At 40.1% G+C, this 16,862-nt stretch overlaps 2 protein-coding genes and 1 non-coding gene across 3 annotated transcripts; 2 read left to right on the top strand and 1 right to left on the bottom strand.

Moving 5' to 3' along the window:
* Positions 1 to 340: 340 nt before the first annotated feature.
* On the bottom strand, positions 341 to 2,439 carry COX7B (cytochrome c oxidase subunit 7B). Its single transcript, XM_010128757.2, has 3 exons — positions 2,296 to 2,439; positions 745 to 869; positions 341 to 536 (listed from the first exon to the last, which is right to left on the bottom strand). Exons 1-3 carry the CDS (start codon positions 2,330 to 2,332, stop codon positions 462 to 464), a joined length of 237 nt encoding a protein of 78 aa, XP_010127059.1. The 5' UTR covers positions 2,333 to 2,439; the 3' UTR covers positions 341 to 461.
* A 204-nt stretch (positions 2,440 to 2,643) lies between these two features.
* TRNAL-CAA (transfer RNA leucine (anticodon CAA)) lies at positions 2,644 to 2,759 on the top strand. Its single transcript has 2 exons — positions 2,644 to 2,681; positions 2,725 to 2,759. It is a non-coding gene; the product is annotated as a tRNA-Leu (tRNA).
* An 830-nt stretch (positions 2,760 to 3,589) lies between these two features.
* Positions 3,590 to 15,165, top strand: MAGT1 (magnesium transporter 1). The gene is made up of 10 exons (XM_086756605.1): positions 3,590 to 3,700; positions 4,770 to 4,939; positions 5,789 to 5,906; positions 7,177 to 7,317; positions 7,673 to 7,813; positions 8,149 to 8,238; positions 9,915 to 9,978; positions 11,936 to 12,010; positions 12,466 to 12,556; positions 13,639 to 15,165. Exons 1-10 carry the CDS (start codon positions 3,590 to 3,592, stop codon positions 13,652 to 13,654), a joined length of 1,017 nt encoding a protein of 338 aa, XP_086612731.1. The 3' UTR covers positions 13,655 to 15,165.
* Positions 15,166 to 16,862: the final 1,697 nt, after the last annotated feature.

Below are 16,862 nucleotides of genomic sequence, written 5' to 3'. Positions count from 1 at the left end.
GGAGCGTCTCTGACTCCAGAACTACTTCAGGTTCTTCACAACTCCCAACTGCCTCAGAAGCAACTTATTTGCACAGTGATTCAAGACATAAAAATACTTTAAAAGTGGCATCTCAACAGAAAATATAAACTATGTGCAGCAGAAGCCAGAGGTAAAGCGATGCGAGTTCTGCAGCGGGAATGCACGTGAGGTTCATTTAAGGACATACATCTGGCTAAATGGACAACTATATGATGTTTTGGATTTGAGACTACCTAAAATACGATTTTATTTTGAGTTTTTACAGTATTTCTTATACTTTGGCAGACACAGAGCGTAGAGGAAACCTGGAAGAGCCAGACAGGTTTCTAGGTATGTTTATTAGACCAGGAATGCCACTGTACAAGTGGTAACGGTAAATGCCATTACATTATCATTTTTTTCAGTGAAAGTTTAGACCAGTTCATTATAAGCAAAGGCTGTTACTCCCTCCATTCTTTTGGAGTGACTCTGCCAACAGGTGACAAGCCCCACTCAATTCCAGCTTGTGTAAACACCTGTAGAAGGATAAAAATCAAGATTATTAACTCTGTCTGAAATCAAATAAACCTTCTGATAGAAGGCTATTTCTGTTTTCAATTTAGATTTCTTGTACTGGAACATAACATCTCATTCATCTTCTAATAAGACAAGTGGAATGTATTTATATTATTACAAGTTTACAGCTATAGTCACAACAGAGCGGTGAAAAAAAGGACAACTTACATATCCCCAGACAACAGTAAAAACCGCGGCTCCACCAAGGAGTACCAGGTTTCCGTATTTATCGTGGAAGTTAGGCTCATATTTGCGATGAGCTTGTCTTACTGCAGTATGCTGAATGCCACGAGCTAATGAATGGTAAAGAGAATCAGAAGTACAGAAATCAGCCAAAATACACATTCAAACCATTCACAACCCTCATCTCCCACCAACAGAGGAAAGTGTAACCATTAAAAGACTAAGAAAAGCTGAAAAAAATTTAATCTTTCGGCCTTAGAGCTTTGGAATTATTCCAACGCATAGGATATACAGAAAGCCTTGCATTTTGTTTCATCTCTCCCAATTTTTCTCTAGAAAATTATTCCTGAAGTCTAATTCCAGTAAGAAAATCCTCTAAGTTAACCTTTTCCATTGATGTTTTCTTTGGACTCTCAGTGTGGAAGTTCAAGTACAAAAGTATTACTATTTCTCTAATAAAATATTTTGTTTAGTACTTAAAAGTTTCAGATTTCTATATATAAATATAGAAATTGACAGTATGTGTACCTATTAAAAGCATTTTCAGGATGAAGCGCACCATCAGATTAAGAGGTTGAAGATAGCAGATATGGGTAACACCTTTCACATTCCTTCAAGACTTTTGAAAGGAGGTAAAGAAGTAAGTGGAAATAACTGTGTGCCTTTGCATGAGGAAAATAATTAAGAACAAAATACAGAAAGATATCTTCAGATGAGACAATGTATGATGCACATTATAAATGGATGCTGGAAAAGGTACAATCATTAAGGAGAAGACAGAGCGAAGAATCAAAGCACCTACTTCAAAACACAGAGATTGTTTAGCAGCTGCGTATAAAGCATTTGATGAGACAGTGACCTGTACATAAAGATGGGCATTACAAAATATAATACTTTTGTTTCAGGTCAGTGGTGCACATTTACCCAAATACGACTAGAGAAGATGAGGGCCATTCCCATAATGCTACCACATCCCTAGCACGCTCTGTGAGGCCGCACAAGTTTATTTTTGAACAGAGAAAAAGAAGCTTGAACATCTACAGAGAGAAACACTGCTAAGCACATTTATTTTAGGTGCTTGCACGTCGGGCTAAGCACACCATGAACCAGGACCAGATTTGAGAGGACTGGGGAGCCTGTCGATGGAGAAGTAACTTTAGCCTTGAGTTTAAGCTCTGGCCACTGCCTATGCCTCGCCACCTCAACTTACAAGACCTGGATGTGCCTCTAGTTACGACCGAGAAGGAAAAGCACCGAGGAAGGGAACCCAAGGTCAACTCAAGTAAAAGCAACTAGGAGGTAAAACAGTCAGGGGAAAAAAAAAAGGAAAGGGAAAAAAAAAGCAGCAGAGGAAGGACGACGAGAGAGCCGCCCTCAGCTGTACTCGCGACCCTCCCTGGGGGCGCAGGGAGCCCAGGGACTGCTCAGGGACAGGCCTCACAGGGAGGGCAAGGAACCGGCAGGAGAGACCCCCTGACGAAACCGTCTGACTCCTGAGAAACACCCCCAACCCCAGAGAGCCTCCTCCCCGCTTACCGGTGAGGTTCAGAGCAGCCCTAGCCACGGGGAACATGCTGACAAGCGCACCACCGGTACCCTTGGCGAGCGGTGAAAAACAAAATGGTCGCGGCGGAAGTCACCAATGCGCCGCACTGCTGAGCGGAGCCCTGTGGGTAATGTAGGCCCGCAGGGGCGGAGGAAAGGTGCCTCCGCGCTATGGCTGAACGAGGGCGGGGAAGCTCGGTAACTGGGAAAGAGAGACAGGGCTCTTGTCCGATTTACAGACTCGGAAGCGCTCTCGGCGAAGGGCTGAGGAACACGAGAAGGCGGGCGCGGCCACTGGCGAAGACCTAAGAAGTTCCCGGCGAAAGCTGCAGTCGCAGTGTCAGGATGGCCGAGTGGTCTAAGGCGCCAGACTCAAGGCGTTCCGCGCTTTCCCATAGCGGGTTGGGTGTTCTGGTCTCCATCTGGAGGCGTGGGTTCGAATCCCACTTCTGACACCACTTTTTCTTTCCCTCTGCCTTTTTTTCCCTGATCTATCTTTCTTTTTGTGTGAATTTAAATTCATGAAAGGGCTGAAGAGCTACAGCCAGAGATTTTAGTGCAGATACAGATTGCAGCGAGGTCCGTGAGGCCAGAAACAATTTCCATAGCGTACGCGTCCTCAGATAGAGAAATAAAGAAAAAACGAAGGATGAGTAAAACCACGCTTTTCTGTGGCCATCCCGCCTGTAATCCATTACACTCAGGCTCAGGATTTCACGACTGCCTTTACGATTTTAACCATCTTTGTAACACACGATCTAACCTTATACGTGCGTGTATAAAACGACGCAAGCCTATGCCTATCGATTGCGTCCCTTGCAGTTTTACTCTCGATTCCTTTTTTTTGGTTTCTTGGGGGGCTCAACGACGCGAGGCCCGACCCCCCCGCCGGGGGTCGGCCCGCGCATGCTGCAGCTGTGCAGCAGTCTGCAATGTTTAAAGAGCCGCAGGCGCTGAGGAAAGCCCGGGTGTATCCTTAAGGCGAGGGGCTGCTGCAGCAGGGAAGACATAGCACCCTCCCGAAGGCGGGCAGCTGAGAGACCCCAACCCCCGCTGCCGCCATTGCCTGCGGCTTCCAGCCCGCCTCAGCACAGCACCGCCCGCCCTCCCTCAGGGCTCCACCAATCAAACGGCTCCAGCTTGCTTCGCTCCTATAGGCTAGCGACAGCCCGACCTAGAGACAGGTTCAACGAATCGGCAGCCGGCGGCGAATCGCGGGGCGGTGTCTCCGCCAATAGAAAGTGCCTGGGCGGGGCCGCGCTGCCCGCTGGGTCGGCGCCCGCCAATGGGCACGAGGCGGCAGAGCGGGGCGGCCATGGCGGCGTTACCGGTGCTGGCGCTGCTGCTGTTGCTGGCCTGGGGCGGGCCGCGCGCCGCGGGGCAGAAGCGGAAGGAGGTGAGGCCCCCGCCGGGCTGCCCCCGCCGCTCCGCTCCGCTCTGCCCGGGCCGGTTCCCGCGGGCACCAGCCTGCGCTGAGCTCCTACAGCCCCGGGGAGGCTGAGGGCGGGGCGGGGCCAGGCCCTGAGGGGGAGCTCGGGGGCAGAGCAGAGCGGTTGTCTTTTTAGAATAATACGGTTCTAATTTGTCTTTTATTTTCGAGTGTTTAACTCCAGGTTCTTCTGTTCTTGTAAAAATTGCTATAAGAGTGTTGTCTTCCTCCTGTGTGGGATTTGGAGGGGGAGGGTGGGTGCACTGTCTTTGGCTGTAATCACAAAGACGCCGCTTATTTCCGCGCACTGGATTTGAAAAGATCCCTCTGTATATATTTGTGTCAGCTGTAAGTCAAAGAAGAGGAGGTTATTATTTTCCCTAAAACATTTCTCTGAAGAAGAGTGTAAATAAGAAGTACAGAAGTAGTTTATGATAAATGTAACCTTTGGAGGCTTGTCACCTATCATGCTTCTTTGTAAAATGTTACAAAATTGGTTGACTCATTTTTAAACAAGAGCTTGGTGCTGAGTGCTCCTGAGTTCTCCAAATACATACTGAACCAAATTTTTTTCTAGCAATGCAGAAAATTAGATGCTGAAGTCTCTTCCATAGTGTTTCCATCCATAGTGTTGATTCCACTTCCACTAAGTTTTGAAATCTGAAACAGAGTGTGATGCTTAGTATCTAATAAATACTGAGGAGTGATTTGGGGCGGTTTGTATGTCTGAAAGAAATCTTGCAATTAGCAACATGAGAAAGTGCTAGTTAGCTGACAGTCTTCACCAGCGTGTGTAATACTAAGTGCTTAAGGTGCATGTAAGTAGTAAAGTAAATGAATAATATTAACGTGACTGTCAAAAGGATCTGTGAATGCCCTCAAAAATCTTAATGAAGTATCACATCATGTGTTCGGTGTTCTTATGAAATACAGTGCAGCTGTTTGTTACATCAAATCTAAAAATCTTCAAGATTGTACTGTGAGATTGGGGGTGGGGAATTAAAACTCAACAGTGTTTCTCTGACTTTATTTTCAGATGGTGTTATCAGAAAAAGTGAACCAGCTGATGGAGTGGGCTAGTAAAAGATCCGTTATTCGAATGAATGGAGACAAATTTCGACGCCTTGTGAAGGCACCACCCAGAAATTACTCGGTGATTGTGATGTTCACTGCTCTTCAGCCTCACAGACAGTGTGTTGTGTGCAAGTATGGTCTTAATTTAGTCCTCAATTAGAACTTGAAAGTCATCGTGTGTTTTGTAGGAAATTAAATTTGGGAGTAGGATAAAACTTTCACATATGTGGGAGGTATATACTAGGGCGCATTATAGTAGGATTATCTTTGAAATGAAATGTGTGGAAATATATGTGCAATACGTGTGTGAGAAAACAACATAGTCCCTAATCATTTACCTCCCTCCTAAAGTAATCGCTGCTTTGCAGAAATAGTATTCACACTGACATGGTTCTGGAGAAAGATAGGGTGAAAACTCAACTTTCCTGGCATGAGCTGCTGAAGAAATGGTAGTAGAATCACTGTTGGCTGTGCAGTCTAAAAGTTGCTGTAAATTAATATGTTGATTGGCACTTGCTTACAATTATAATATGCTGGATCATTAACGTTGTTATGACTTTCATGTATTAATGTGGAGGTGGCAGGGGTCTGTAAAGATTATTTTTATACCTAGTGAGTGGAAATCAGTTGGTTTTCCATCCCCTAGCAGGCAAAGAGGGCACACATGCTCATTTTGGTGCTCTATGGACTAGCAAATAATGAGCTGCTGGGTTCCATTTCAAGTTTCAGTTAGAAATTACCACTGCTTGTGTTCATGGCCTCGGCAAAACTTACCCTTGCATTTAAAAAAACAGCAGTGCCACATGATTCACTTGATTGTTAGATGAGTATCTGGCCTCAAATTTAACACTAGAAAATTTACAATGGGATGCATGGGATGCACCCATTAATGGGGTGGGTGGCTACAGCTCGCTCAGCTGTTTTGTAACTTGTGTTCTGGACAGACATGTGATACAGCATCTCGCTTTGTGTGTTTTACAGGCAAGCTGATGAGGAGTACCAGATTCTGGCAAACTCCTGGCGATATTCCAGCGCATTTACCAATAAGATTTTTTTTGCTATGGTAGATTTTGATGAAGGCTCAGATGTGTTTCAGATGGTAATATCTTTCTTTTTATCTTCTAACCTTAATTTTAACTTGGGGTTTGAGGACTGAGGGCAAGAAAGTAATGATGGATACAAAATTTAGTGTTAGGATGGTTAAAGAAGTAATTGTGAGGTTAAAAGCTGCCACTCTCAGAAGAAATGAGAAGAGCAGAGGGCAGTAGCATGTTGGCATTAACATTAACGGAACTGACAAATCTGGAATAGGCACAAGGAGTGATCTGGCTTCTCTGACTTTTTTTTTTTTTTTCCTGAGTTTGTCTCCTATAATAACTTACAGTGTAATTTTAAATTGAATTCTGTGATACACAAAAAGGCAAGATAAAGTACTGATGTAGTTAGGAACAGCTATAACAATTTTTAGATTACTTGAGAAAGATAGATTAGGCTTTCAGTATTGGTTAACTTATTTCTTTTCAAGTACCCAGTCATTTTGCTCATCTACTAATAGTATGTAACCTGTTTTTTTTAAAAAAATGTATGACAACATTCCATATACACTTGCAGTTGTAGATCTAATTAATAGATCGTTATAGTTTTGCAAATCTGAACTTTTTTTTTTTGAGGTACTCATCTCTATTTAAAAGCTATATAATTTAGGCAACGGTATTTTATTAAAATTAAGCTTTTTGGACTGGAGAAGTGAAAAGGGATGTTGTCTTATTATTGTTAAATTTTTCCATAAATATTACATCAAAAATTAATTCATTGAGCTATGGCCTTTATAGATTATTGTATATATTCCTATTTTGTAGATCTCTCTCCCAAAAGTAGTATTTGGAGAAGAAACATGTTCAAAAAAACTGAAATGGTATGGGAAAACCCATGTTAGGAAAAGATAACAGATCTGAATCTTCTGAATGGTAGCTATGGATCTAAGTACTAACAAAGAAGTGTCAATCACTTTAGAAAGCATGGTCAATTGAGATTAAAAATAAAAAGCCTACTCAGAAGTAACAATTTCCTTCGAAGACATCCAGAAGACCTAGTGACAGAGCTAAAAAAATTTGTTTCTCAATGCTAAGAGGAGAAAACAGCATGCAACACAAAAGGGAAATTACAGGCGTATATTGATTACTTTTTATGAACTACAGAAATGCAAGCTACTGTGTGCTGTCTTTTTAAGTCATTGTCGTGGAATCTGGGTTTTGAATACTTTTTCTGATTGATTTAGTGAAGATGTTGCAAGATACAAATGGAATAGAATTGTGTTACTAAATAGACCTTTCACGGTGCTGTAACTTCTATGAATTTTCTAAATACAGCTGAACATGAATTCTGCTCCAACCTTCATTAACTTTCCTGCTAAAGGGAAGCCGAAACGAGGTGACACGTATGAACTGCAGGTGCGGGGCTTTGCAGCTGAACAGCTTGCTCGTTGGGTGGCCGACAGAACTGATGTCAATGTAAGTGTATGCAGACTTTCCCCATCTCCACCTCTGCGGCACCTTTGTTTCCTTACATTCTGTGTTCTAGTATTTTTTGTAACTCTGTGTTTGATAAGATGGTAAAACACATCTCCTTCCTCCTTCTTCTGTTCCTGTGGCAGAAAAAGTCTTTAAATTATTAGGTAGGGCAAAGGTGTTTAAAACTGAAGTTACAGTAACGGGGGATTACTTAGTCAGATTTAGTGTATATATAAAACGTGTGTGTGTGCTGATATTGTTTTTCACTCTAATATATAGTGGATTTTGTTAGCAGGAGTGCAAGTATAATGTATAATCCCGTTGAGGGAAAATAACTTAAATATCCTCTGTTTAGATTCGTGTGATAAGGCCACCAAACTATGCTGGACCGCTGATGTTAGGACTGCTGCTGGCTGTCATTGGAGGCCTCGTATATTTGCGGGGAAGCAATCTGGATTTTCTGTATAACAAAACTGGCTGGGCATTTGCTGCTTTGGTGAGTAATGATAACTCTTGTCTGCCTGTTGTAATGAGTTTTGTAGCAAGTCAAGTCTTTTAAAGCTTTTGTATTTAAAAATGCTTAAACCTGTTAGATGAAAACGAGGTGCCTTTAGTTTTACTTTTTAGTAGTCTGATAATATGATTTGATCTCAGTCTTTTCAGCTCAGTTAATGCTTGATTAGATGCCTTTTGTACAAATGAAAAGTAGGACAATGCCTAGCCTAAGATTGTATTCCAAACCAATACTTTTGGGTAAGAAATTAAAACAAATTGGGTAAAAAAAAAAATATATAATTCCTTATTAAATAGTGTTTCTTCTTTCCTTTTCAGTGTTTTGTGTTAGCAATGACATCAGGCCAGATGTGGAACCACATTAGGGGTCCACCCTATGCTCATAAGAATCCCCATACAGGACAAGTGGTAAGCCTTTTCTTCATTTTCTTTTCTGCATTTCTGTTGTATTTCTACAGGATAAGACTGATAGTAAAAGAGGGAAGTTAGAGTGCAAATTCTGTTTGGCTTCTTTGTGAGTCAGTGGGGCTAACCTCTCCTGCAGTGAGCAAGGCAGATTAGAGAGCTGTTTGTTAGTTCAGAGGGGATCTGTCTTCACTTAAAACAGGCCAGTAAAAGAGAGGCTTTGTTTTGTGTGAAACAGAAGGAGTATTAGAGCTCCAGTCAAGATATAGATTTGCTTCTAATTAGCTTTATCCTTTTCTTGGCTCAAATAGAAAAGGAAACTCTTTGCAAACTTGTGCTTTACTACTAAGAAATCACAAAATACTGATCTTAATCCAAAACAAAGTACTGTGTTGTGTAATTGCTGTGTGATAGCTTCAACTGTTGCCTAGAATTCCATTTTGATAGGAAAGTCATTCCTACAGTCTTTTGCTGTAAGAATGGTGGCATTGGCTCTGTGATGGTCTAACAGTAATGACAAACATTGCTCAGGGGTTTTTTTTTTTTTAGGTGTATTGCTTTCTGTGCTCAGTCTTAAGCTTTTAAGAGATAGAATAAGAAATGCTATTCTTAGATTAATTTACTGTCTAGCAGCATGTTTGATTTCTTGTTAGAAACCACTCAAAGTGCTTTCCATCCAATAAAGCATTAGACAGCAGCCATGTGGATGGTACAGTGCTGGAGGTGGGACATCCTGGTTCAGAAGTGTTACCTTGGGAGTTCCTCTGTTGTGTTAATACCTACAGAGTTCAAGATCTTTTTGTTTGCAGACACTTTGATTATACTAGTAGTCACAGAAAGCTAAGAAGCTACTAAAATAACGCTCTGAGGTAGAGAGGATCGCATATAGAGTAAACAAAACTATTTGCTAAAAGTTATTTGATGAGGGATTTCCCCCTTTATTCAGAACTTAAGGTAAGTATTTCTTTCATCCCTCTGTTGTTCCTCATCTCTCCAAAATGTAAATGTAAAAGAAGTGATACATTTTGAAGGAAGCATAATGACAGTGCTTTTTTGTTTAGGTTCTGAGGATAGATTATTTTAAATTACCTGATCTCTTCCATCTCTGCCCGCCTATGCCTCTTTTTTGTTTCTTCTGTTTGCATCATTCCTAAGCCTTTTTGAGACTGAAGAATAAAGCTTCGATGCTATTGGTAGTGATATTCCTTTTCCTGGTGTGCTGTGAAAGATTTCAAATGCTTGGTTCTGGAGCAAAGTCAGTAGGGTTCATGTGCAGATTGAAGAGATTGTCCCTAAGCTGAAGAGCGACGTACATTACCTAAGAATCAAAGTCAGGGAATGGATCAGACTTGGATCACAGTAGGTGTGCAGGAGGACGTAATTGTGGTATTTTGCCTTGCTGAACAGGGAATGTAGATCATGAAGATTGTAGCTGCACTTGCACTTATAATCTGAATGGTACTTTGGGCTGATTTTGCATGATAGTAGAAGAGGATTTTTGATGCTGACAGAGCTCGTAAAAAAAATCAATGGTCAGCAGATGAAATTCTTCATGTTTCAACTTCTGTCTCCTGAAAGAGAGAGTGCAAAACCCAGTTGCAAGCTCTATAGCTGTTCTTAATCATGTCAAAGTTGACTCCAGTCTTTTCTAAATTCAATTTATTCTTTGTCTTTTACAGAACTACATCCATGGAAGCAGCCAAGCCCAATTTGTGGCAGAAACACACATTGTTCTTCTCTTTAGTATCCTTCCTACTGAGAAGCATGTGCTTGGTGGCGATTTTTCTGTTGGCTTATGCTGCTGCCTCTTCTATGAGAGTACTTTGTCAAGGCTCATAACTGTCACCTAATACTGATGCAGAAGCTTCTAGAGCCTTTCTGTGTTGACAGCTATGCTTTTCCTATGCCAGTGATCTTTAAGTTGAATAGAAAAATATTTCCTACTTTCTCACCAGCTTCTTCCTTGCTTAATAACGGAACCGAGTACAGCGTTAAAGATGTGGATCTTTGTGGAATTGTAAGATTCTTCAAGACAGCCCCATTTCCTCTGTGCATATCTCTTATCTTTTTCAATCTCACTTGCTTAGTTCTCGCTTTGCTGTTGAATTCCTTTCTCTATTACTGATCTTTCTTCTTTTATTTCTTTGCCTACCTTCACTTTTAACCTTGCCACTCATTCATGCTAACGATTCAGGGTTTTTCGATACCAGTATTATGCCATCAAGAAAGGCAGGCGGAAACTTGCAGGTTGAGAGCTTTTGCTTTTCTCATTTGTATAAAAATGTTTCCTTGGAGCATAAGAATACTCTAAAATTCAATGTTCTTTTCTTCTGTTCTCATGTGTATGTTTTTGATGCATCACCTGTAACTTTAGTCATCTCTGACTCAAGCGTTTCTTCCTTGTCGTGTTACTTGTGTCAGCCTGTGCGTTCTTTTATTCAAATTTTTTATTTTATTTAATATTTTTTTTTCAGTTTCACAGTCCCAAATTGTTTACATTTTATATTACATGAGTAATACAGAATAGCAGACTACAGGCACATAATTTCAAAACTTCTTTAAAAGTACTTGTCCTCTTTGCTGCTTCCCAGATTAACAAGTCTCTTCTGTTGCAACAGCAATGTTCTTTAACAGAGTGACTTCTGATAATTTTTCCCTTTTTTAATCTATTCAAAATCCCAATTTCAGCAAGTGATACACTGGGTTTTTTGTAATAATATAAAGTAAGCAATTGCTGTTTAAATATGCTGGTGTTAAGAGCTTTACTCTCTTGCTGTGTATTCACTACCAAATTTTGTTTTTTTTAACTTAAAACATCCATTTGGAAGGGGACTTCTGGTCTTTTTCTAATTATTGCTGTACTTCTGATACACATGGTCAAATTCAACCTGGGAACTTTTTGTTCATGTTATTGCAATCCATCACATTATGGACCAGATCTACCAGTCGCTAGAGACACAGAAAATGGTAGCAGTCAGCAAAGTTACTGTAGGTTGAAGTCACTTTTCTCTTGTGCTGAAAGTAGACTGCATCTGAAATTGATAGATTGAAGTCAATGATAAGTATTTCTCATTTCAGGAGGAGAATTGGGACTGAACCGCTATAGTGAAATGGAATGAAATCTTTAGGAATTCTGTCTTTTGTTTCACTGGATCCACTAGTTTGCTTTGCAAGGATTCATTCTTTGCAAATGTCAGGCCTTTTAAATTGTCTGTGCTTCCTTAGTTTTACAAGCTTTAATTTTAATTGAAGAATTAGAAAAGATGGAAATATTGCTACTTGAAAGATACTCTGTTAGATTAAATACTCATTCTACTAGCTGAGTAAAATGCAGAAGTTGAATTCCTTTGGGGATTTTCCAGCAGAGTAGAACAGTAGTGGGAGTGGACTGAGCTTTCTGGGAAGGAATGTTGTTTCATTACAAACTGAGATAATAAATGCGTGTTTTTAATTCTGTGTCAAGACCTTCCAGATTGTATTTTGAACTTTGTATTTATTTTCTTTTAGAAGTTGACATGATTAATGCCTTTCAGTTGCTTCCCCCACTGTAGTAGCTGGTTTTGCTGGGCAGTCTTTACTTTTTCCAGTGAGTTTTAATGCCTGTGGTATGGAGTGGGAGCTGAATTTACAAGATTAGGCATGAGTGTATCATATTGAGTCCATTGTATTTTGTTGATTTAGCCTTAAACATTGTTCGTAGATGGTGGTGTTACTTTAGGAATGGTACTCCTCCATGAAGCTGCTACTTCTGATATGGATGTGGGGAAAAGAAAAAGTAAGTATGATACTTTTCTCTCTAAAGTGAAGGCATATTCAGTAAATATTTTTGATACGCTGTTTAACAGAAATGCTTTTAGACTGTGGGGTTTTTATACTTCCCGTCTCTAAGCAGAAGTGATCATTTGGTTTTTGAGCATCATTTGGAGCTGCTTAACAAACTGCAAGATAAACTCAAAGGCCTTTTGGGAAAAAGGGAGATATAAAGATGCTTTGCAGAATTTTACTAGTAAGGGAGGGAAGAAGGGATTTACTTTCTTTTAAAGCAATGGTATCAAATGGTAGGAATTTGAAAGAAAATTAGTGTTACTCTAGTTCTTCTCAGTGATTCTAATAGAGATCTCATCTGACCAATCTGTAAATACTGCAGAATGCTTCTGAAAACCGCAGTCACTGTGGTGTTTTCAGGAACAGCTGTCACATTACCAGAATCTTACTCTACATCTCTTGCAGTCATGTGTATTGCTGGTATTGGCTTGGTGGTCTTGTTCTTCAGCTGGTTGCTGTCCGTCTTCAGATCTAAATACCATGGCTACCCATACAGGTATGTCTTTCCTGCTGCTTCCGTCACTGTTTTCCTGTGCATTGCAATACAGCTACAACACCATAGAGTTTTTTGAAGGAAGTTGATAAATACAAATGAAAACTTTAAGATTGAGAGTGATACTAGAAGTTTGACTTTTGTCTGGACTGTATGCTTATGAATGAACCTGTTCCTGCTGATTAGTAGTATTTCTTTGGTAATATTAATAAAAACCAGAAAGGAGGAATAGGCAAAGGGCCTATTTTTGGAAATCTGCTTTGGTGGGAAATACTCTTAATAATGGTGCACTTGCTTCTCAAAGAGTGGCAATACTGGTCGATATAATCAGCAGAAATAACGGTACTTGATTATCACAATATTTCAGTCTGGCCAACTTATACTGAAAACTAATGTCCCTTCTCAGCCACCTCCACCTTTTCTCTTCCTCCATATTCACACATCTTGATTATTAATCCTTATTTGTGAGAACAAGGAGGATGACTGATTCTTTAAAGCGCCATGCATTTGGGGATTGCTTCTGTAAAGAGTCTTAGCACTATTAACTGAGTGCTTTATATACAGATTGGTATAGATATCTTGTCTGGTTTTGCTAGGATTTATGCATTTTGAAGGAATAAATATATGTTGAGGGACCAGCTTCTGACCATCTCAGCTTCTGCAAAGAGTTCAGTTTGTCTAGAAGGCTAATCCCATTGGCAAATATTCTCTAATTTCTATGAGAAGTCAGTTTTTAACAAGTTTTATTATTTAGATATTTTTTAATATTTCATACAGACTTTTTTCCAAGACCAGAAGAGAACTGAACTTATTCCTTGTTTAAAAACTGGTCAGCTTTTAATCTGGCCTATGCAGTGATCTTAGGTACTTCTGCTAACTGTTGTAGGTAAGATGTGGTTGTCTTGGATTTGGAGTAACTAGAAGACTTGCTTTTAAGTGACTTCTCCAGAGCTAGTTATGTTGTAGTTGCATCAGGCCCAGTTTCTTGTTCTGATTTTCTCAATATATTTGAAAGCTAAGTGGAATGTTGCACACCTTTGTTTCTTATAAAATTAATAAGAATATTTATTATTTTGTTCCTGCAGTTTCCTAATGAGTTAAAGGATTCCAGAATCTGTAACATCAGAAAGGCAGCGACTCTGAAATTGCGTGTAATGGAACGGAAGAGCTAACTATGTATGGTTCGTGCTACCTCTCTTTACACTGAATGAGATAGTTAAACACTGAACCAAAGACAACATGTAGTGCCTTACATACAAGAAGCAATTTGCTCTGAAGGACACAGAGTATTAAGATGCAATCTCTTTTTTTTCATAAGCTTTACATCTTCTTAAACAACTCTACTTGCAGTGAAATTCAGAATTAATACTTACAACTACATTTCCATAGACTTCTAGAAATGGTACTTTAAGTTCAATTGGATAATCTGTTTTGCATATGTTTCTTTTCCCCTCATATATTTATCACTTTATTTCCTGTTTGTGCATAGCAAGGGACAATAACTTCTCTGCCATGCCTTTTCATGGTTGAGAAAACATCTTAATGTACCTGAAAATCTTGTCCTTCAGTCTGTGTGCAACCCTTGGACCGTAGTCCAAATTCCACTGTGGAACGTGCATATCCTAGAGCTGTATCTCCTTTTTGAGAAGAGTACTTAACTGTTCTATGATGCAAGAGGTTGTTTCACAGATGAAAGGAGAATTTTCCACAAGCAGAACTGAGTTATTAATTCAATTATTAATTAAAAACTTTCTTTGCCAAATGCTGAAACTGCTACATTTAAGTTGTTGACATTGGCTCAGAGCCAAAAAAATTCTTATACTGACCAGCACTCTCGCTTTCAAAAATACAAACCAAAACTACAAAGGTAACTAGCTGTCTGTAGCATGAATTAAAGTTTGCTAACTGGCTTTCAAGTTACTGCTCAGAGCCCTGACAAACCAACAGGTATCAGATGTTTGGTAACTGTAAGTTACCAAATGCATTCTCCATTTGTTTTCTCCGTGTTTTTATTCTTGGGGAGGATATGGAAATAGGCAAAGCTACCTAATCCCAGGATAAATATTGTTCCCCCAGGAAAGGTTTGTTAGCCTTACAGTTGAATGCATGTGCTTTTTGCTCTCTCCTTTTCTTCTCTCATCTCACAAAGATACTTTGCCTTAAGGATTCTTGAATGAAAGACATTGTGCCTCAGCCCAAACTGTTGTGTAGTTAAGCACCTGTGGTACAGGAAATTTTTGCAGCCTGATTGAGTAATAGTTCCTTCCATAGGCTGTGGTGGCCTTGGAGGTTACTAATCAGAGGAAAGTCTGATGAGACTTTTGTCTCCTGCTTCTGCCTCACCGCTGCCTCAAGGGGTTACAGAATTTGGATGCTTTGGATTGAAGCTTGGAAAGGACTATATCATTCAAAGTAGAATGTTATTCTTATGCAATTTTGCTAAATTAACATACATCTCAAGTGCCTTAATGTCACTAATTTAGTTATTTGATGTTTCAACTTGTTGAGATGCATTTTTCTATGCCATACAGAATGACAGGCCTTAGTGGAATGGGTAAATTGTGTGCCTGACTGAATTTTGGACAATTTTCAATAAAATTTTTTAGTCTAAACCATGCTCCTGTGTCTTTTGAACTTTAACATAAAGCAAAACAAACATACCTCTTTTCTTCCACTATTGCTTCAATGTGTTAATAAAAGTGTCTGTGTGTAGTAAATAACCTGAGTATGGCTGAGTAGGCTGGGTTAGTAGCATATACGTGTTTATGCTGGAAATCACAGCCCCAAATGTCAATACTAGAGATCTTCTCATGTAGACAACTAACAGCATAAAAGATTGCATGGTTTTTACTTGTCTCTGATAGCTGTCCTGAGGTGAAAATCTGGGCTTCCTGGAGTCCTAGACAGATCCAGTAACAGCGTTTCTGGAGGTGGAATCTAGTTTCCACTGTAGACTTGCCTGGAACAAGTCTGGACTGCTGTACCTGTTGATTACTTTCCGGCACTGTTGGTACGATGCTTCCAATAAAACTTTTAGGTTGGTGGTGCTTCCGTCATCAGCAGTGCAGATGACAGTGGCTTACAATCTCATTCTGAAGAAGTAATGCTTTTTTTTTTTTCTTAAACTTTCAGACTTGTTTCTGTTTTTTTCTGACATGATGTATATTTTATTCTCTCCCTTTAAAAAAGCATCTAATCATATATCGCTAACTTTAAACAGTTGCACATCATGCTGGTGGATGGTGGAGACGTTGGCCTTCCACTTAAGGTGGTATAGTTGCTGAGAGTTTGGATTTTTCCTCTTTTTCCATGCTGACATATGAAATGAAAATAATGCTCGCTTTTCTCAACAGTTTTTCTGCTCTCTAGGCTGACACTGAAGTGCATGGAGGAAGGAACAAGCGTGATAGTGAAGCAAAATAAGATTGAGTGCTTGCAAGGACCTGTAGCAAATTTAGAGGGGACGCAGTTCTAGGACGATTTGACTTGCGCAGCAGTTGAGAGGTGATGGCCAGCTATAACTGGTACCCAGAGTGATTCCCTGGGACCATTGGCACATGCGTCTCACTGACTAGTTAGTATAGTGCAGTTCTGGACCAGTAGAACAAAGGTGGAAGAGGCAATGCATTGGAGAACTGATATGCTAAAACCAGGAGTTTGCTGAGACCATCTTCTTTAAAAGTGAGTCATTAAACAGCTCGGAAGTACCGTAAAAGCTCACCTTTAGAGAACACTTACTGTAAGGAGGAAATGGTATATTCTGTAGCTGAAAATGGGCTATGTGGTTTCATTAACGTCGCTAGCCTCCAAGACTGCTGCTTTTTCCCCTCTTGAGAAGGGGCTGTGGTGTATTTAAAAAAAAATATTTTGGAATAATAGCTAGAAATAACTTAAGGAGTTCTCTGAGCTAAGTGCAAGGTAAGAGAATAAATCTAATTGGATTAATCTAGGTAATGGTTTGTGTTATCTGCAGTTTACTAGAAGCTCCTGTCTTCAAACCATTCTAGTGTTCAGCATAGAACATGCTCCTAATAGTGCTGCCTTGTAGTCATTTCTGCAGTTAAGCCTTTAACAGAGGAGTGTCACAAACATGCAGTCTTCGTGGGTGGAACTGCTTAGTCCTCTCACGAGACAGAAAATGCACTCAGCTCTGCATCTGCTCTGTATGGCTTGGTGCTTGTGTAAATAACCTTAATTGATGCCATGGCCGGTGGTGTCCGTGTGGCTGAGCGTAGGTATGCCGTCACATGCTTAAGGTACGCATTCAGATAGGAGGGTAAGAACAAATTTAACCTTTTGGCGGGCGGTG

Source organism: Chlamydotis macqueenii, chromosome 11 (genome assembly GCF_036417535.1).
Source record: "Chlamydotis macqueenii isolate bChlMac1 chromosome 11, bChlMac1.mat, whole genome shotgun sequence".
Classification (NCBI taxonomy): domain Eukaryota; kingdom Metazoa; phylum Chordata; class Aves; order Otidiformes; family Otididae; genus Chlamydotis; species Chlamydotis macqueenii.
The sequence above is the reverse complement of the archived record's forward strand: the minus strand, read 5'-3'. Positions and strand labels throughout refer to the sequence as shown.